At 36.7% G+C, this 21260-nt stretch overlaps 1 protein-coding gene across 1 annotated transcript; it reads right to left on the bottom strand.

The window, feature by feature from the left end:
* Window positions 1–2581: 2581 nt before the first annotated feature.
* On the bottom strand, window positions 2582–20005 carry LOC146146988 (lactadherin-like). Its single transcript, XM_083387892.1, has 6 exons — window positions 19777–20005; window positions 19441–19557; window positions 18931–18987; window positions 4156–4314; window positions 3136–3305; window positions 2582–2786 (listed from the first exon to the last, which is right to left on the bottom strand). The coding sequence occupies exons 1-6, from the start codon at window positions 19946–19948 to the stop codon at window positions 2649–2651; spliced, it is 813 nt and encodes a 270-aa protein (XP_083244018.1). The 5' UTR covers window positions 19949–20005; the 3' UTR covers window positions 2582–2648.
* Between the last annotated feature and the right edge of the window lie 1255 nt (window positions 20006–21260).

Raw genomic sequence — 21260 nt, 5'->3', positions numbered from 1 at the left:
AAATGTTGAAAGCTGTTTTATTTTTAGTTTATCACTATACCGGAAATATTTACTTGTTCACGAGAAGCAATTTGTATAAATGAGCAATATTGTATCCCTTTTTTTGAATTTACGAAAAATTAATTGAGGTTTTAAGTTTACTATTCTAGTAAGCGTAATCGTTTCTGTTATGTTTAATTTTTTCCCTGGAATGTATTATTTTTGCTATTTTGTCGACCGACAATGGAATCAATTTTTTTATGTAGTCAATAAAAATGTTATTTTAAACATGTTTTTGTTATTTAATTGTGTCGTTGCATTTTGCGGTGAATTTGTAACTTTACAATTAAAAGCACTGTCTTTATAACCTGTTTGTTTAACTCAAAAGTTATTTTTAGGGGCTAGAATAAAAATGTCAGTAGCCGATTTTCAGAATTCTTCGAGACGGTAAGAGTTTATCGCAGAATTACTAAACGTATCATTTGGGTTATACCCAATCACAATTTTCAGAAGGCCTGTGAAAACCTAATAGTTGCCTTCAAGAAGTAGATAAATTTATTATATGTAACTTAATATGCTAACCATTTGTCTGTTTCATCTTACCATCATTTCTATGTTCATTTGATAGGCGTTTTCATGTCCGACCCTACTCTTTTTGTTTTAAACCGGAACACCGGAACAATGAAAACTAAAAAGCAAGATTTAAAGCAGAAAAGTCTATAGTACCACAGTATGAAGAACAACGACATCATATTGTCAAATACGCAGTAATATCTACGCCGGAATAAGAAGTCCATCGTCTTAGAAGACATCAAACTAGTCGGAACAAGTGCTAAATTAGCTGGAATATGGCCAAAATAACGTCTAAAACTGTAGGTAGAGGCAGGGGCGCCCGCAGAAAATTTTCCAGGGGGGGAAATCAGGGGCGTAACCAGAAAATCAAAAAGGGGTCCTGAATTTTCAAATTAGGGAATTCCCCTATTTTTCGCCTGATGTTAATGAATAATGACGTCATTAAAACAGTGAAAGTATGACGTCATAGAATGGCAAGACGTAATAGAAAAAACCCAAAAACACCAAATACGTCCAGCAAAAGCAAGCACGTGCGTCGTCGACAATTCTGTCAGGCGCCAGCTGCGAAATCACGGTGTACAATCATTAACTTAAGGCAAAAAAACAAACCAAGACCTTAAAATATGTGTGTTTAATTGTGGTAGAATCATACATAATTCGACTATCAGCAGCGCAGTTTTCAAGTTCCATGAACGGAACAAGCGCTAAAAAATAAGGTTTGACTTAGCGTTGTCAATTGTCGAATACTTGCTAATCACTAATCAGTCAACCTAAACCAGCGCTTCTCAACCAGTGGGGGCCATAAGAACGTTTGAGGTGGGCCACAGACCAATTTGAAAAGCTAGATTTAGTTTCATTTGCGTCATTATATTTCATTTTAAAGGAATAATGGTTTGGGAGGAATTAAAAAGAAATGTAAATTTATTGTTCAGCCGCAAGTATCTCACTAATGTACGGTTGATTAAATAATCTGTTTTGACATATGTTCTGCTGTGTTTTGTTCTAAACCTATTTAAAAGTTTTTTCTTTTATAAAAATTCTATTGGGCCACAGAATTTTTTTGAAAGGTAAATGGGCCACGAAAGAAAAATGGTTGAGAACCACTGACCTAAACAAATAACGAAAGAGAAAAACTATCCAGCGTTTACGGTCGACCAAACTAAAAACGAAAAACGGCGTTTTGCGCTCGATTTTGGCTTCGCTTTAGATCAAGACGCGTTACCCAATTACTTAAAAAGCACGCCGCTTCGAACAGTTTGCTAAACCATGACAAAAACGAACCAAAAACGATAATACCACTTACAAAAAGGGGTGGTAAGAACTCCCGCCCCCCACTGGATACGCCACTGGGGGCAATGGATAGTGTATATTATTTTTAACCTTCATAAGTAATACATATTACACTTACAAATAATACTAATAATCACATTTTGAAATTCCAGGGGGGGGGGCAAGTGCCCCCCCTTGCCCCCCCTGCGGGCGCCCATGGGTAGAGGGTATGGGACGGTCGGGGCCATGGGTCTGCCATCGGCCGTTTTGTTATCGACGTTTGAGTCCACGAGGAGTTTTTAGTGGGTAATGGGTGAGGTTAGAAAATGGGTTGGGGTTGAAATTACTGTCCTTTTAACTTGTCGTACGTTTATGCTAGCCCCACTTTCTCGTCTAGTTAATTGTGTTAAAAAATGCTAATTTAACGAATGGTTCTGTCAACGTTTTTATTCCAAGAACTTTCTATGCTTTTAATACGATAATAGCACTCTCAAACTGATGGCCTTCTTTATTTATTGTTCGTCACCACTTTACGTATTGATAAGTGCAATTGTGACTAATTGATAATAGTCCAAACCCAAACCGGTTGGCCAACATCATTTTCTACATGTCCGCGGAATATTATCTATTTTGAAAACATTTAGGCTATTCTATTCGAGTACCTGTGGAGTTTCTGTACAGTGTTCGCGTACAAACCACATAACTATGCAGAACATACCGGATTAGCGAATTATACAAATGCGAAGCACAACATATATAAAGGATTGACGGATTATACAAATGCGAAGCAGTTATAATGAATTCATTTGATTACTCTATAGCTTTTCTTAGCAACTCAAGAGTTCCATCCTCAGACTGGCGTCGCCGTGGTAGGTTACAACGTACAAGCGAAAGTATCTTGCCGTTATTTTGGGCACGAATAAGTTGACCTTGTAGCTCACTCGATCTTCGTTACCCCTGAAAATCTAAATTATATTTTATAATTTATTAGTTGGTGTGAATGGCATTCTGTATTAGATATATAAACCGACAGCTTTTAATCTTTGGTGTATATTAAAATGATGAAGGCTAAATTTCGTCTACATTTGAGCAAGTTTGGTTGCGTCAGTGTTGTAACCTTTGGTACATTATCCTAAAGCTACGTGTTTAGACTTTATTTACCCTGGAAAACGCTAACCAAAAAATTTGTTTAGAGGTTCGCGGATAAAATAGTTCAAGACCCTATGATTTAGATCTAACGGTAAGAGGTAAATGTTTCATTTACTTGCTGCATATATATATATAAATTCTCAGTTTTTACAAATCTGGGTGTACTTTATCTGTTCCTTGTTCGTTCTTCACAAAGCGTAGACTCTTGATGCTGTCGCCGTACGATATCCTGAACGAAGTTATCCACTGGTCATTGCTTTTGCGCCCTTGTGTTACTATTGCAGTGATTGTAGTTGGTGTTCCCAAGTCTACCTGGATCCATTCACCAACTTTGTCTGCGTTAATACAATAGCAAAACTTGCATTTAAATTAGGGCTAAAAAAGAAAGCAAACACCACACTTTTTCGTGATTTTGACTGAAGTGGTTTGAATTTAAATCGGACGTAACTGGCCATATCTGGATTCCATATTCAGTTAAGTATTATTTATAACTTTATGAGAAATAGTAGTCATATGTATTTTGCACACCCTTTGCCTGCCACTTACTTGTTTAGACAGAATTAGTTAACGTATGGTCAAATTTATAGCTCTGAAAAACCTATTCATGAACTAAAAAAGCGTTTTCAATTTAATTATTTTAACTTGTTGAAATTTATAAAGCGTCCTGATATTATCGGATCCAGGCCGATAAGAGATATTAGGTTGGCGTATTGGTACTTGTTAGATCAGGGCTTCTCGAGTGGGAGGTCAATATAGTGACCTACAGAAGGGATCTACACTCTACAGTATTTGTTTCAAAAATGTAACGTTTGATGCTGAGCAGCGATAAGGTTCACGCTGAAGAAAAACAAACAGTTGACTAGCAGTCAAGAACATGTTCGCGTTTCTTATGTTGCAGTGCAAATATACCGGTGCCCCTTAATTCGTGTTTACTGGGATTCACAGAGTAATCTAAATAGGTATAGTGGTCCAGGGACGAAGTCGAGTTGAAAAGCCCTGTGAAAGATACAAGACGAATATAGGGTCGATTCAACACCAAATTATTGACATTCAGGTTAGCAATTATTCTTTTATCTGAAAAAAATACACTTTTTTTGCGTTGGACTTTGAACACTCAACGGTGGTGTGTTATGTAATCAAAAGTTAGTGGTATGAATAAGTCGATACGGTATCTTTCTATATTACCTGTGCCAGCGACCCATGATCCTTCGTTAGTCGCGGTACGGTGTGGGTTGTCGAGCCGAGCAAATTGCGCCCGATATGCATTACCGTTGCCGTGTGTAGACGATGATGTGAGAGCAGAATCAGGCACTCGACCGCTCTTTATCCCAACGGAGCAAGTTTCTAGGGTGAACAGCATTAACGATCTGATGTTACTAGATGTTAAGCCTGTTTTTGTTTGAGTGGACTGCACAGCTGACTATCAAACATAGCAATTTGACGAACAAGCGTTTAGACCAGAGATGGCGAACCTTATTATAGAATGGGTCACAAAATAGAACTCCGTCTCTAAAAAAGAGATACAAGTATAGGTGGACTAACTTACATATAAACTGTAATGAAACTTGGCGCCGCTTCTTCTATACAAATAATCTAATCCTTGTCTGGTAATTAATAATGAATTTATTAGAATTATTCCGTGTGATAGATTGCATAAAATTATTTTGCAAACTAAGATTTGCGCAAAGTTAAAAGGTTACAACAAGTTCTATCATGGTGTCAATCGAATTTTACAGGAAACTTTATGCTATAAGGATATGTTTTCACCATGAGTTAAATAATTAACGATATTTTTTTTTACAATTGTTTAATAAAACATTTATTCTTTAAAAAAATTGCTGTTAAAGTTGCCAAGCGTCGTTATTAGTTTTGTTTTGGGGTCGCCAAAACAAACCACTGCCACAAAAAAAAACTCTTTAGAATTATAGTATAGGCCTATGTTTAACTAGATTGGTTTCATGGCCTGAAATATTGAGCAAACCATTCTGCCGGCAGTGCTAAGTACCCTTTCCCGGTATTAACCAAACTTCAGATTTTTTTCAGTTTATCTCTGATTTCAAAGACACACACACAAACAGCGTCCTCTGCTGGTAGCGTTATGTAGCCTACTGTCCATGATGCGGTTGTATCTTTGCTGAATGACATAAAACCAAGTATCGTTCGCAAATTTTTTTCTCATTATGTAAAAATTTTAGGCTATATGTTTCGAAAGGTCTTTGAAGAAAATGTAAGGCAGTTTTCGGCCCCTCTTATCACCCGAAACACTATCCCGTAGGACCACTTCACTAAACAAATTGTCGAGAGGAGTTTTGTTAAAACAGGTTGTTTTTATAATATTGTTGGTGACTTACCCGGGTTTTGACTGAACTTTAAAAGAGTCAGCGACGGTTTTATTTCGTTGACGAAATCTGAAAAACACAAGAGAGATCAAGTATTTTAAATTAAATATTACCTATTAAAAACACCTAATGTTTTTTAGGATGACAGTATAGTCTAAAAGAGGAACGAACGAGTAGAAACAGTGGTACATTAATAAATGTGCCCATATGTGTGCGTGCGTGCGTGCGTGCGCGTAGTTGTGCTTGTATGTGGCAGTACGTGTTAATGTGTGTGTTGTGTGTATGTGTGCGTGTGTTTGTCTTTGTGCATGTGTACGAAGACTTAATAACGAGTGCTTAATTTTTATAATATCAAACCCTGTCTTAAATTTAAGATATTGTGCGACATTATAAATTTTATTACAAACGCAACCAACCTTTCAAGCGATCTATCTCGTTGTGCATTTCATCAAGTCTCTGCTGGTCGCAAACGCATTCTCCTGGAGGTCCAACATCGCCCTTGAAGCCCCTGGGACCCCTTGGCCCCACTTTACCTGCAAGAATTTACTTCTTTATCACCAAAACGACGACTGGAATAAATATAATGTTTTTAAAGTCAAAATCAAAGACCGATAGCCAAGTAAAATTCAAACACATGATTAGACGCTTTTCGAAAGAAATTAAAAGTATTCTTCAGGCAAATGTTGTATTTGTATTGAATTAATCACTAACATGGTGACACCCAACGCATACACATATACTTCACTTACCAGGACGATTTTCTTGCGAGATATCATTAATTTTATTTACCCTCGGCGAATCTCGTTGCCTCACTGAAACACAAACATCGTAATCGCCTTGATCGCCAGCGGAGCCAAGACATACGGTACATGAAAGAAATACAGTCAAAATTACCGACAGCGCGATCACAGTGTTACGACTTTACTAGTAATTCTAGAAAATTACCTAGACCTCCTGTAAAGTCGCTGTGAGTTCTTTTTTTCCGGGCAATAAATAACCTACCAAAGAGAACTTATATTAAAGACCACAACAAGGAAACCCAATGTACAGATGTATTGGTTGCAAGAGTAGAATATTACCACACCACAAACAATAATGACACTTAGACACACACAATTACTTACAAAGGCGACAGACAGAGCATAATGAAACTTAAAGTTTTACTCGCTAATTTCACAAGGCTACACCCAGACGTCTCTCTCGGCTGTAGGCGGTGAGCCGCTCGTAATATACGCTAAAACAAAACTCCTTTTCACGAGAACCGACGCGCTCCCGGAAACCCCAGGCCTGCCTTCCAGGGCGGCCGTTTCGTGGAAAGATAACATTGGGCGGACCTTTTAGTGAGAAGTTAAACCGCGCCGAAAAACAAGCGATAAATGATTGTGAGATTTGCAGAAATGTTTGGAGACAGGAAAAAAACATGTCCAAAGTCCAATTAACGGCGAACACCACAGCGCACAAGAATATTACGTTAATATACAATTATACAAGTCTCGAAATGCGAAAACCTAATTCCTAGCCCTACATTTAAGAACAAAGGCGCAAAATTAATAATGAATGTTAGAATTTACAGTCGGCGTAATTAGCAACCGGTGATAATTTTGTAGTGCTAATTAAGCACGTAACACACAGCATTAGACATGATGGCCTTTTTATATTTATTAAATGGTGTTTTCGATTAGCGCCTAAAAATATAAGTGTATAACAATCTGTAAAATGGGCAGGGTTAGTTAGACCGACAACTAATTGACAAAATAACATATCTCTGAACAAACTAACAACAGCATAGCGTTATAGTGGTTGGAAACACCAGGGCAAGGTTTTTTATTGCATAACTTTATTGACGCTTGGGCAAGCTAATATTTTTAAGTGCACTCACGTCTATATGTTAAATTTATTTGACTCTAACTTTACAGGCAAAAAGGCTTGATATGACTTTGATTATTATTAAACCAATGACAAGATCCTAACATTTCATTTATGAGCTGGCTTTCTGTAAATTAGTTTCAGAAGTTTATGTTACTCTTGCTAGAAATGATATTTACCAATAACAATTACTTAGGATTTAGTGGCAAATAATTACGTTTCTATTTGTTTCAAACGGCTAGACTTGTTTAAGTTATTTTTCAAATCACTCTATTGCGACTTAAATCATTTTTAACTACCACTACTATGCACGTAGCTAAACATTGGACTGTTTATTACTTGCAAACAAATTAATATGTTTCAAAACATTGTTTAAAGTAAAAAACAAGAGTCACTGTTCTTAGTAAATGTCTGTGCGAATAAGCCTTATATACCGACCGAACTTGTCCCTTCACAAAGGCAAGTTCAAAGCTTCAGTTTGTTGAAAGAACATGATTCGAAAAGAAAGGTTTCGTCGAGTCAGCTGTCTCCAAACAATAGTCACTTTTCTTATAAAATGCACGAATAGCAATATTTAGCAAAGTAAATGCCAGTGCGATTTTCTTCACAAAGGCAAATTCAAAGCTTCAGTTTGTTAAAGGGCCATAAGTCGAAAAGACAAACCACAAAATCTCCCCTCCCCAGCTATACTTGCGGTAATGTTCAAACAGTGCTCTTTCTTCATTTTAAGTTAGTTGACAAGATAATTCTAAATTTCTCTTGGATAAAAGCTCCGCGAAGAGGAAGGTCGCGGGATACTTTGTACATCGCGATTAGAGTGTTTCCAGACTTTACGGCGTCACATCTAAAGACTATATACAGGTCGCATATAAAATCCCGCACACCAAAGTAAATCTGATCATCCTTTGTGGCTCCTTAATGTTTCTGCAATGTCTTGCTGTGTCTTGAACTATTTGTTCAAACATTTCAGGTGCACCACAATATAAGCTTAAAAAGGTTTATCTAAGATAGTTCTCAATATTTTGCCTCATTTTTAATTTATTAGTTTCCAGTTGTGGCGATAAACACTGAAAAGTTACCGAAACAACATAATCGATTTTCGGGATATTTTGAAAGAACACATTCAAAGCTTCTTATTTTCAACTATCATGTGAGAACTAGGAATTGACTTTCAAACAAATATCATTCTAAATAAACATCGATGTATTTATTTGGTTTTGCAGTGCGAATGAAAAGCATTGCAAGATATTCTCAAAGCATGACACATCTATTTTTAAAAAATTAGGTTATATAAACAACGTTGATTCTGTCAAAGTCTTACAAAACGCCCGTTTTTTCGAGCGGTACAGATCAGTTCTACAAGTCTTGTCCGCACATGCTTCGCCAAATATGCACCTTAAGGTTCAAAGCTGTCTAGGCAGATACCTCCATTGTTGCACGGAACAGCACGATGATGGGACAGTTTATTACAAAATAAACATGGCTTTATATTGCGTTTAATGCTCTGGGTCAAGTCCCAAGTGCTGTAAGCAAGTCATTTACAAAATGACTTTGTTTAGTCCTGGTCAATTAAAAAAAAAAAGGCTCAAGCTACTTTAAAAAGACAAGCGTGTATCAGGTTATAGCAGGTTCCTAAGTATGGATTTACAAATCCTAGTCAAGCAAAGTGTTAGCACTTCATGTTAAATGGCGATTTGAATTTAAGGTGCAATAATATCATATTTTCTTTTCAGAGGCACACCAGCAGCACGTTTCTGTTTCTTGCATTTCCCAGTCGAAGTGCTCGGATCAAAGAAGGCAACAGCCGTGAAGCGATCTGAAACGTTTAAACAAGTCTTGACTAGGGATGTACGATACCAGGAACTTTTCAGTTTACTTACTTCCCACAACTGTCTTTTTCATATTGCTTCGCTGGAGGTCGGTACCCTTTCAACAAGATTCCATGAAACGTTTAAAAGTAGTCTTGACTAAGGATATCCGATTCCAGGAAATTTCCAGTTTACTTACTTCCCGCAACTGCCTTTATTATATTGCTTCGCTGGAGGTCGGAACCCTTTCAACAAGGATTCATGAAACGTTTAAAGCATGTCTTGACTAAGAATGTCCGATACCGGAAACTTTACAGTTTACTTGCTTCCCGCAAGTGCCCCTACCAGTATTTGTTTAAAGAACGTAACGTTTTCTGCTGAGCGGCGATGAGGTTCACGCTGGAGAAAAACAAACAGCTGACTAATGGATCAAATAGCAGTTGAAGAATCTTATCAGAGCTGTCTAGGCAGGTACCTCTGTTTATGTACCGAATATCGAGGCACGATGATGGGACAGTTTATTACAAAATTAGCATGGCTATTGCGTTTAATGCTATGGGTCAAGTCCCAAGTGCTGTAAGCGAGTCATTTACACAATGACATTGTTTAGTCCTGGTCAAGCCATAGTGCAAAACGCATTTGAAAACTAATTCAAGTTCAAGTCAAATTATTTTAAATAAATAACAAGTCGTCCCAGTCCAAGTCATTTCCAAATCGAGTCAAATCCAAGACACAACTAAGGTATTATAAAATTGATGAACGTGTTACCTGCTGAGTGATATATTGCGCAGAGCAAACGCGAAATGCCAAAACAAGTAGCAAGTTTACATTTATTGTACATTTATTTGTTACAATTGGCTCAAATTTTACAGAAAAACATATTATTTCGGACAAACCCTTAAAAAGCTATGTTGTTAAGTCTACTTGGTTTTAAATGTGTGATAGTTCTAGAAATTTATTTGCAAACTACAAATTTTTATTAGAGTTTTTTTGTGCCCCAAAAACATACAAGCAAAATAAATGCCCATTAAAGAAGGTAACCCTAGCTTCATGTTTAATTCTGATCTGATTTAAGTCGCAATAATATCATATTTTCTTTTAAGAGGCACACCAGCAGCACGTTTCTGTTTCTTGCATTTCCCAGTCGAAGTGCTCGGATCAAAGAAGGCAACAGCCGTGAAGCGATCTGAAACGTTTAAACAAGTCTTGACTAGGGATGTACGATACTTATTTTATTCCGATATCGATATCCTAAATTTTGGAAACGCGATCATAAATGATGCTAAATGACGGCATTACTCAGCAAAATTAGTGAAACTAAAACGTTAAAAATACATTTAGCCACGTTTATAGGTCATAATTTAATTTAGCGTTAAGAAGTTTAGTTTCTTCCACTTGCTAACTTAGCCTAGTATTTCTTGATAAATTTACCTTTTTATATTAAGTCCTCAGGTTGGAACTAAATTATTGGCAAAATTTTCTGTGTTAATTTGTTAGATACCACCCTAATTATTGGACGAGTAGCCTACCGATAACCAGACTTGGACAACTAGATTTATTTTCGATTTTTAAACTTAGATAAGAATTAAAATTAGAGCATTTTAGTTTTTCCATATTAGATTAGAATTAGAATTAGATCGTTTTGAGATTTTCTTCAAATTAGATTAGAATTAGAATTACCGAATTCCTAAAAAATCAAATTTCAACTAGAATTTGAACTAGAATCACATTTAGTTTTTACAACCAATTCAATTTAATCACAATTTATTCTTATAAGAACGTGAATGGTAACTATGTTCGTGCTAATTTGTATGCATTTTTATGCTTATTAGCCTGTAAAAATTACATACAAGTCGTTCCAACAAGAAAATTTTAATTGAAATTCTGTGTTTGAACTGAGAGACTAAAAATACCGTTGGACTAAGTAGCATTTTTGGTAAAATTCAAATTAGATTCGAACTAGAATTAGAGCAAACAAACAATTCACAAATTAGATTAGAATTAGAATTAGCCGCATTTTGCTCTAATTCAATGAATTAGAAAACTAGAGTTATCTGGTTGTCCAAGTCTGCCGATAACGCCACTCAATTGGCATCGGGTATCGGCTCCGATCCGATATTATCTGACATACCTTTAGTCTTGGCAAATTGATTAGATCCGTTAATACCAACGTTACAAATCCATCTACCTAATGAAAGGAGCTTTTTCATGAAATATAGGGTGCAATAATTAAGACTTTTAAGCTTAAGCCGAATATTGTTCAACCAGGGGCGGTTCCAAGATTTTTGTTTGGGGAGGTGGCATGACTTTAGTAGATGACGTCACAAAGGTATATCTTAATGTGACGTCATAATAGGTACCAACAAAAACATCACGCGTTTTGATTTCTTTGTTAAAGTTTTAGCTTGTATAGGTGTTACTTTCAAAAACAAAAACTACATTAGAAAGATGTTATTATTTTGAACAAAGCCAAAACACACCGTTTTATCGTTAAGTTGCCAAAACTTTAATTTTCGGGGGTTCGATGAGACACTATAGAGTAGACGCTTTGGTCTAAACTATTCTACTAAAATGGGCTAAGGAAGGGGTGGGCAACATTTTTGTAGTCTAGGACTAAAACCAAATCAGAGGGGTCACTTCGGGCCGTTTTAACTGTGTATCTTATTATAACAGCCGCAACAATAACTAAGATATTTTGCAATTTGCACTTGATGGAGGAGCAAGATCTGCGCAAATCGTGAAAAACTGCTTTTTATGTAAGTATAGTTGAAATAGTAAACAAAATGAAAAAAAATATGAGGAATTGCCTCGTGTCCACAGTTTAGGTCGAGGGCCACATTATTTGCGTTGGCGGGCCGAACGTTGGACATACTGAAAACATAATTGAGATTGTTGATTTTTTTTAATAGACCAAAATACAATTTTTTAGGGAAATGTGGTCTCATTTGACCTTGAATGCCACCTACTGGCAAACGAATAGGAGTGTACTGCATCGGACGAGCAGCTCAGACTTGTAACTCCGTGGCTCTGTGTTCCTCGAAAGGTGTGAGGCCCGCCGGTTAATATTCCAACAGCTCCACCTGTAGCATCTGAATATATGGAAATAATAAATAAGTTACGCTAAGAGAATAGTTTTGCTGTGGTTTAGTATTTCTCAAGAGGCAAAATTCGACCGACAAAATCGATAAGCACTTCGGGCCTTTTGGGCAAGTTTTTTCGGACAAATAACTTGATTTTGAAGTCTTTTAAACAAATGACTTCAGTTACAACACCGCTTTTTTTCAATTAATACCAAACCCCGAGAATTACTATTGACATATAACGCTAATGCCCACCTGGTAACTTGCCGCTGTGGATTGCAGCAAGGCATATCTCGCTATCCTCAGTGTAATGTCCCGTCCCGCAAACTCTTCCGGATGGCTTGCAGTGCTTGGGACACAGAACGCTCCTCATTTGACTTTTGTCGCCTTGAAGCTGCGAAAAGGTCGTCTCGCAGCCGACTACAAAACAGCAACATGATTTTCTTTATTTTACGGGCATTCCTTAGCTTCCTCATTGAAGCATAATGGTTGGAAGTTTTAGTTGGACGTAGTAAGAATGTCAAAGCTCATGAAAACAAGATAGGTAAAATTTGTTTTGAGTTTTTATTAAATCAAGATATATTAAACACGTATTCCAAATTACAAAAGTTTTCCTAAAATTAGCCGATAATAGTTGGTGCTTAATGAATTAATATTTAAAACCTGTTCGATTACGACCTCGACTATAATGCCAAAAAAAACGAATCCATATTTCTATACATAAACGAGCCTGTTTGTCCATTGTCATTGTATCCCAATTTATCATACCGGTACTCAAAATATAGCACAACACGGTATTAACTTACTTCGCTTCCCGAAACATTGCAGAAAAAGTCCAATTAGTACCAGATATCGAAGCATCTTATTGCAAAACCAGCGTAACAAAATTGAAATACAATCTAAGATCGTTTGCTAACCCTTAGCAGTTAATAAAAGCAAAACGGCAAACAACCAATTATTCCAGGTCACACTAGTAATAAATCCGACGTTTTAACGCAATTTTTTTTAAACAAACTGTGCTGATTTGATATTTTTTTAAATATGTCCTATTTTTATCACGCTTAACCATTTGCTCGTAAATTTGACACAACGCTTTCTGCATGGACCAGCACTGCTGCGGCAATTAATTGTGCAAATACAACCGTGCAATTTGCTTTAATTGAACTGTCCCTCTATTTTTTCTCGCGGAAATAATACTGTAAGATGTTCTGCCGAAATTCCAGGAACTCGTACAGCTACTTTTGTATCACGGAAATGCCGAACAGTGTAAACACCCCCAGGGTTGTACTGCAAATGTCTGACGACCCTTAGCTTAGATTTAAGGGTAGCCTACCCACCGTTTAAATAACAGCAGATTGTTCACTTAATGCTAAATACCGTTTTTGGGTGTCCATTTTCACATAAAAAATGGGGCAGAGGAATGTAGACAACGAGATTTATATTCTAACTCAGTGTTCATAATAAAGCTTTTCTTTCGTAATAAAGCTCTTCTTCGGCGAACAAAACATAGGACATTACTATAAATAAGCTTACATTTAATTAATAAGAAACACTATGTTACGTGAATTGGCTAGATTTAAAATGTTTAAAGCTGTTCTATTTCTATTTTTTACTTAACTTAAAATATTTACTTGTTCACGTGAAGCAATTTGTATAAATGAGCAGTATTGTATACCTGTTTTTTGAATTTACGAAAAAATAATTGAGGTTTTCAGTCTACTATTCTAGTTAACGTAATCGTTTCTGTTATGTTCAATTTTTTCCCTGGAATGTATTATTTGTGCTATTTTGTCAACCGACAATGGAATCAATTTTTTATGTAGTTAATATCATAGAAATGTTATTTTTAACCTGTTTTTGTTCTTTACCTTTGCAAATCGTCGCATTTTGTGGTGAATTTGAAACTTTACAGTTAAAAGCACTGTCTTTATGACCTGTTTTTTGAACACAAAAGTTATTTTTAGGGGCTAGAATGAAAATGTCAGTCGCCGATTTTCACAATTCTTCGATATGGTAAGAGTTTAACGCAGAATTATATGTATCTTTTGGGTTATACAGAATCAAAATTTTCAGAAGGCCTGTGAAAACCTAATAGTTGCCTTTAAGAAGTGGGTAATTTTATTATATGTAATTTAATATGCTAACCATTTGTCTGTTTAATCTTACCATAATTTCTATGTTTATTTGATAGGCGTTTTCCAAATGTCATGTCCGACCCTACTCTTTTTAGTTTAAACGGGAACACACAATAAAAACTAAACACCAAGATTTAAAACATATAAGTCTATAGTGCTATGAAGACCAGCGACATCATATAGTCAAATACGCAGTAATATCCAAGACAGAATAAGAAGTTCATCGTCTGAGAAGACATCAAACTATAGTCGGAAAAGGTTCTAAATTAGCTGGAATATGGCCAAAATAACGTCTGAAACTGTAGGTAGAGGGAAACTATAGTTAGAGAGAATTTCTCTTGTAGTTAAGGGTATTAAAAAATTGCTAATTTAACGAATGGTTCCCTCAAAGTGTTTATTCCAAGACTATGCTTTTAATGCGATAATAGCATTCTGAAACGGATGGCCTCCTTTATTTATTGTTCGTCACCACTTTACGTATTCATGAGTTAAATTGTGATTAATTGATAATAGTCCAAACCCAAACAGGTGGGCCAACATCATTTTCTACATGTCCGCGGAATATTATTTGTTTTGAAAACACTTAGGCTATTCTATTCGAGTACCATGAGGAGTTTTTGTTCAATGTTCGCGTACAAACCTCATAATTATGCAAAACATACCGGATTAGCGAATTATACAAATGCGAAGCACAACATATATAAAGGATTGACGGATTATACAAATGCGAAGCAATTATAATGAATTCATTTGATTACTCTATAGCTTTTCTTAGCAACTCAAGAGTTCCATCCGCAGACCGGCGAAGCCGTGGTAGGCTACAACGTACAAGCGAAAGTATCTTGCCGTTATTTTGGGCACGAATAAGTTGACCTTGTAGCTCACTCCATCTTCGTTACCCTTGAAAATCTAAATAATATTTCGTAATTTATTAGTTAATGTGAAAGGCAGTCTGTATTAGATATATAAACCGACAGCTTTTAATCTTTGGTGTATAATAAAATGATGAAGGCTAAATTTCGTCTACATTTGAGCAAGTTTGGTTGCGTCAGTGTTGTAACCTTTGGTACATTATCCTAAAGCTACGTGTTTAGACTTTATTTCAGTTTCACATTTTTTAAAAGAACAGTTTTCTTAGGTCTATTTGTTTATATTATGACTCCATCTCTAAAATTGCATACCAACCCTGGTAAACGCTAACCAAATTATTTGTTTAGAGGTTCGCGGTTAAAATAGTTCAAGACCCTATGATTTAGATCTAACGGTAAGAGGTAAACGTATCCTTAACTTGATGCATATATATATAAAATTTCTCAGTTTTTTTAAATCTGGGTGTACTTTATCTGTTCCTTGTTCGTTCTGCACAAAGCGTAGACTGTTGATGCTGTCGCCGTACGATATCCTGAACGAAGTTATCCACTGGGGATACTTCTTGCGACCTTGTGTTACTATTGCAGTGATTGTGGTTGGTTTTCCCATGTCGACCTGGATCCATTCACCAACTTGACCTGCGTTAATGCAATTGCAAAACTCGCATTTAAACTAAGGCTAAAAAAAGAAACCAAACACCACACTTTCGTGATTTTGACTGAAGTGGTTTGAATTTAAATCGGACGTAACTGGCACTATCTGGATTCCAAGAATTGTTTAAAACTTTATAAGAAATAGTAGGCCTGTGTATTTTGCACACCCTTTGCCGCCACCCGTGTTACTTAATTGTTTAGACACAATTAGTTGACGTGTGGTCAAATTTATAGCTCTGAGAAACCTATCTATGAACTAAAAAAGCGTTTTCAATTCTTTTAAATTGTTGAAATTTATAAAGCGTCCACTGTCAGTTCTCCATGTAGGCTAATAGTCTATCGTTAGGTCAAGCGAGCTAGAAATGTCTGATATTATCGGATCGGGCCGATAGGAGATATTAGGTTGGCGTAGTGGTACTTGTTAGATCAGGGCTTCTCAACTGGGAAGTCAATATCGTGACCGGTAGAAGGGACCCACAGTATTTGTTTAAAAAATGTACATTTGGTGCTGGGCGGCGATAAGGTTCACGCTGAAGAAAAACAAACAGCTGACTAATAGATCAAATAGCAGTTGAGGACAGTTTTACTGTTCGCGTTTCTTATGTTTCAGTGCAAATATACCGGTACCCCTTAATTCGTGTTTACTGGGATTCACAGAGTAATCTAAATAGGTACAGTGGTCCAGGGACGAAGTCGAGTTAAAAACCCTGTGAAAGATACAAGAGTGATATAGGATCGACTTAACACCAAATTATTGACATTCAGTTATGGGTGAAAATTAAACTTTTATCTAAAAAAAATATTTGTTTTTGCGTTATACTTTGAACACTCCATAGCGGTGTGTGCATGTAATCAAGTTAGGGGTATGAATAAGTCGATACGGTATCTTTCTCTATTACCTTTGCCAGCGACCCATGCGCCTTGGTTAGTCGTGGAAGTGTGTGGGTTGTCGAGTCGAGCCAATTGCGCCCCATGTGAAAGAGTGTTGGCGAACGAAGACGATGATGTGAGAGCAGAATCAGGCACTCGGCCGCTCTTTATCCCAACGGAGCAAGTTTCTAGGATGAACAGCATTAACGATCCGACGTTACTAGATTTTAAGCCTGTTTTTGTTTGACTGGACTGCAAAGTGCAGAGCTGACTACAAACATAGCAACTGGACGAACAAAAGTTTAAACCAGGGATGGCGAACCTTATTATAGAATGCCTCACAAACTAGACTCCATCTCCAAAAAATAAATACAAGTGGGTACATTAAATTACATGTAACCTGTCATGAACTTGAACAAATTTAATCATGGTGTCAATCGAATTTTCCAGAAAGCTTTACGCTATAAGAATATGTTTTCACCACGAATTAAATAATACTTAATGATACTTTTTTAACAAATATTTGGTAAAACATTTATTCTTTAAAAATATAGTTGATTTTTTAAAAGGAAAGTTTGGCCTCTGAAAATCTGTAATAAGTAAAACATGCGGTTGCTGTTTAAGTTGTGTTACGACTTTAACTAGTAATTCTAGAAAATTATCTAGGCCTTCTGTTAAAGCCGCTAGTGAGTCCTTATTTTCGGGTGTTAAATAACCTACCAAAGAGAACTTATATTAAAGACCACAATAAGAAAAGTCAATGTACAGATGTATTGGCTGCAAGAGCAGAATATTACCACACCACAAACAATAATGACACTTATACACACACGATTACTTCCAAACAACCGACAGACAGAGCATAATGACACTTAAAGTTTTGCTCGCTAATTTCACAAGGCTAAACCCAAACACCAGGGCGCACAAAAATATTACGTTATTATACATGTCTCGAAATGCGAAAACCTAAATCCAAGCCCTACATTTAAAAGCAAAGGCGCAAAATTAATAATGAATGTTAGGATTTACAGTCGGCGTAATTAGCAACCGGTGATAATTTTGTAGTGCTAATTAAGCACGTAACAGTTGCCACGCGTCGTTATGGGTTTTGTTTTGGGGTCGCAAAAACAACCCACTGCCACAAAAAAAAATATTAATCTTTTCTTACATTATCACATTGAAAACTAAGTAGGCTATAGGCCAGACTTGTACAGCGTTTCTTAACCGGTGCGCCGCGGCGCAGAAGGCTGCCAGGTGCGCCGCGAGCAAAAGGAATAAATAATGTAGGTCCTATTATACTATTACATAAAACATATATTTTTTTACTTTCCTATTAAGCTTAGCTCATTGATTCCACAAGCCATTTAAGTAGAAAACGCAATAAGACCTACAAAGCAACACTATCTAAATTAGTAATTAATCTATAAATAGGCTACCATAGTAGACCTATTGAGACCACCGACATAATAACGCCATACTCGAAGTAATAACCACGACAGAATAAGATCTAAAATAGTCTGAATAAGACCTAAACACGAAATAAGTTCAAAATTAATCGGAACAAGACTTAAATGGACAAAATAAGGTTTTTAGTCTTAAAAGCTGGGGTCCCTTTAAAGGTATGCAACTATATAAAACCTATATAATAAAAAAAATGCAGGCAATTTAAGAGAAATACCGACACACCTAAAAAAATTCGCGCTCGCTTCGCTCGCAAGGTCGGCCGCCCTATTTGCATATGTCTCTAGGTGCGCCACAAGTAAAAAAGGTTAAGAAACACTGAAATAGCCTAAAGTCACATTTTTTTCTTTGCTTTAAATTCTACGTAGATCGCACATTTGCGCACAACTCCTAACGTAATAACAAGTTCGTTAGCTTATTTACTTTTTTAGCGTCGTAGTATGACGTCATTTTACGTGCATTTGAGATTCTCGTTTTTGACCCGGCCCGCGACAACATTTTAAATTTCTCATGTGGCCCGCGTTTAAAAATAATTGCCCACCCCTGAATAGGCCAATATTTAACTAGATTCCAAGGATACACATACAATCAGCGTCCTCTGCTGGTAGCCATTTGTAGCCTACTGCACATGATGCGGTTGTATCATCGCTGCATCACATAAAACTACTTGTCGTTCGCAAATATTTTGTCTTATTATGTAAAACTGTTAGGCTATATGTTTCAAACGATCTTTCAAGAAAAATTAAGGCAGTTTTGGTCCTTCTTTCACCTGAAACACTATACCGTGGGGACCACACTATACCGTGGGGACGCTAAACAAATTATCTGGAGCCGTTTTGTTAAAATAGGTTGTTTTTATAATATTATTGGTGACTTACCCGGGTTTTGATTAAACCTTAAAAGAGTCAGCAACGGTTTTATTTCGTTGTTGAAATCTGAAAACACAAATAAATTAGATATTACCTATTAAAAAACACCTAATGTTTTTTTTTAGGATGACAGTATAGTCTTAATGAGGAACGAATAGAAACAGTGGTACACCACTAAATGTGCTCATATACTTGCTTGCTTGCTTGCTTGCTTGCTTGCGTGCGTGCGTGCGTGCGTGCGTGCGTGCGTGCTTGCGTGCTTGCGTGCTTGCTTGCGTGCGTGCGTGCGTGCGTGCGTGCGTGCGTGCGTGCGTGCGTGCGTGCGTGCGTGCGTGCGTGTGCTTGTAAGGGACTGTACGTGGTAATGTGCGTCTTGTGTGTTGTGTGTATGTGTGCGTGTGTGTGTCTGTGTGCTTGTGCACGAAGACTTTAATAACGAGTGCTTTTTATAATATCGAACACTGCCTTAAATTTAAGATATTATGCGACACAATAAATTTCATAACTAATGCCACCAACTTTTTAATCGATCTATCTCGCTTTGCATTTCATTAAGTCTTTGTTGGTCGCAAACGCATTCTCCTGGGGGTCCAACGTCGCCCTTGAAGCCCCTCGGGCCCCTTGGTCCCATTTTTCCTGCAAGAATTTAGTTGTTTATCGCAAAAACCACGACTAGAATAGATATAATGCTTTTAAAGTTTAAATCAAAGATATCAAAAGCCAGTATAGATTTAAACGCACGATAAGACGTTTTTCGAAAGAAATTAAACAGTATTCTGTAGATAGTTGTTGTGTTTGTATTGAATTTATCCTAATATGGTAACGCCCAACAGCACATGCATATATTTCACTTACCCGGGAGACTTGCTTGCGAAGTAGAATTAATGTTATTCACCCTCGGCGAGTCTCGTTGGCGCACTGAAACACAAACATCGAAATCGCCTTGGTCGCCGGCAGAGCAAAGACAGACAGCAGATAAAAGAAAAACAGTTAAAATTACCGACGAGGCGATCACAGCATTGAACATGATGACCGTTTTTATATGTACCAAAGGGTGTTTTCGACTAGCGCCTAAAACTATAAGTGTATAGCAATCTGTAAAATGGGCACGGTTAGTTAGACCGACAAATAATTGACAAAATAACATATCTCTGAACAAACTAACAACAGCATAACGTTATAGTGGTTAGAAACACCAGGGCAAGGTTTTTTATTGCATAACTTTATTGACGCTTGGGCGAGCTAATATTTTTAAGTGCACTCACGTCTATGCTTTAAAATTATTTGACTCTATAGCTTTACAAGCAAAATGGCATGACATGACTTTGATTATTATTTAACCAATGACAAGATCCTAACATTTCATTTATAAGCTGGCTTGCTATAAATTAGGTTTAGACGTTTGTGATGCTACTGTTGCTAGAAATCATATTTACAAATATCAATTACGCAGGATTTAGTGGTTAATAAGGACTTTTCTGTTACGGCTCTCTAAGGTAATTATTAGAAAACAATTGAACCCCTAGCTAAACCGTAAGTGAGTTCTTAAAATACGGGTATTAAATTACCTTGATACTAAGAGTTTATACTACAGACCACACAATTAACCCAAGCAACCAAATGTATTAGAGGAGAAAGTTGTATAACACCACACCAACGCCTATAATACTTGAACAAAAATTACTTACAGACGATAGCATAACACAAACGTTCTGCTCGCTAAACCACAAAGGCCCGCTTCCCAAATCTACTGACTTTTAGACGTCCGAGCGCTGGTTAATATACACATTCTAAAATCGTTACGCAACGCCCGATTGTCGCCAAAATGCGTCAATCAAAAAAATTAAAAAAATGGATTAAAATGGCGACATCTCGAGGTAGGTCAGAAAAACAGATTAATTAAGCACCAGTGGACAGATTAAATCAGCAGGAAAGTGATTATCTACGAGGAGCACGAAACGGTGATTATCCACGCACGGAATTGGCAGGATAATAGTCAACGGTCAAATTAAACGTGCAAGGCCGTGCGCAAAAATAATTGCAGCTAAATTAAACGTGCAAGGCCGTGCGCAAAAATAATTGCAGCTAAATTAGACGTGCAAGGCCGTGCGCAAAAATAAATTGCAGCTAAATTAAACGTGCAAGGCCGTGCAAGATTACAGCTAATTTGAAAGCTGCCAGCCGAAATGAGAAAATTAAACGTTACGCAATGAAATATTTCGAAATACAAAAGCTTAAAAAGCCCTAAATCCTAATATTAAAGTAAAGGCGCAAATTAATAATTACGGTTAGAATTCGCAGTTGGCAAAATAGCCAAATGACAAATAGAGACGCTACAT

The sequence above is a fragment of the Ascidiella aspersa genome, chromosome 4, assembly GCF_963924565.1.
Source record: "Ascidiella aspersa chromosome 4, kaAscAspe10.2, whole genome shotgun sequence".
In the NCBI taxonomy this organism is placed as follows: Eukaryota; Metazoa; Chordata; class Ascidiacea; order Phlebobranchia; family Ascidiidae; genus Ascidiella; species Ascidiella aspersa.
This window is presented reverse-complemented; position numbering and strand designations above follow the sequence as displayed.

What these genes read in the sequence shown, in the direction of transcription:
- LOC146146988 (XM_083387892.1), bottom strand. Translation starts at nt 19,948, where the DNA reads ATGTTCAATGCTGTGATCGCCTCGTCGGTAATTTTAACTGTTTTTCTT. An exon ending in TTCGCAAGCAAGTCTCCCGG is followed by an intron (nt 19,558 to 19,776) that starts GTAAGTGAAATA and finishes AAATTCTTGCAG; the next exon opens with GAAAAATGGGACCAAGGGGC. An exon ending in ACGAACAAGGAACAGATAAA is followed by an intron (nt 2,787 to 3,135) that starts GTACACCCAGAT and finishes AATATAATTTAG; the next exon opens with ATTTTCAGGGGTAACGAAGA.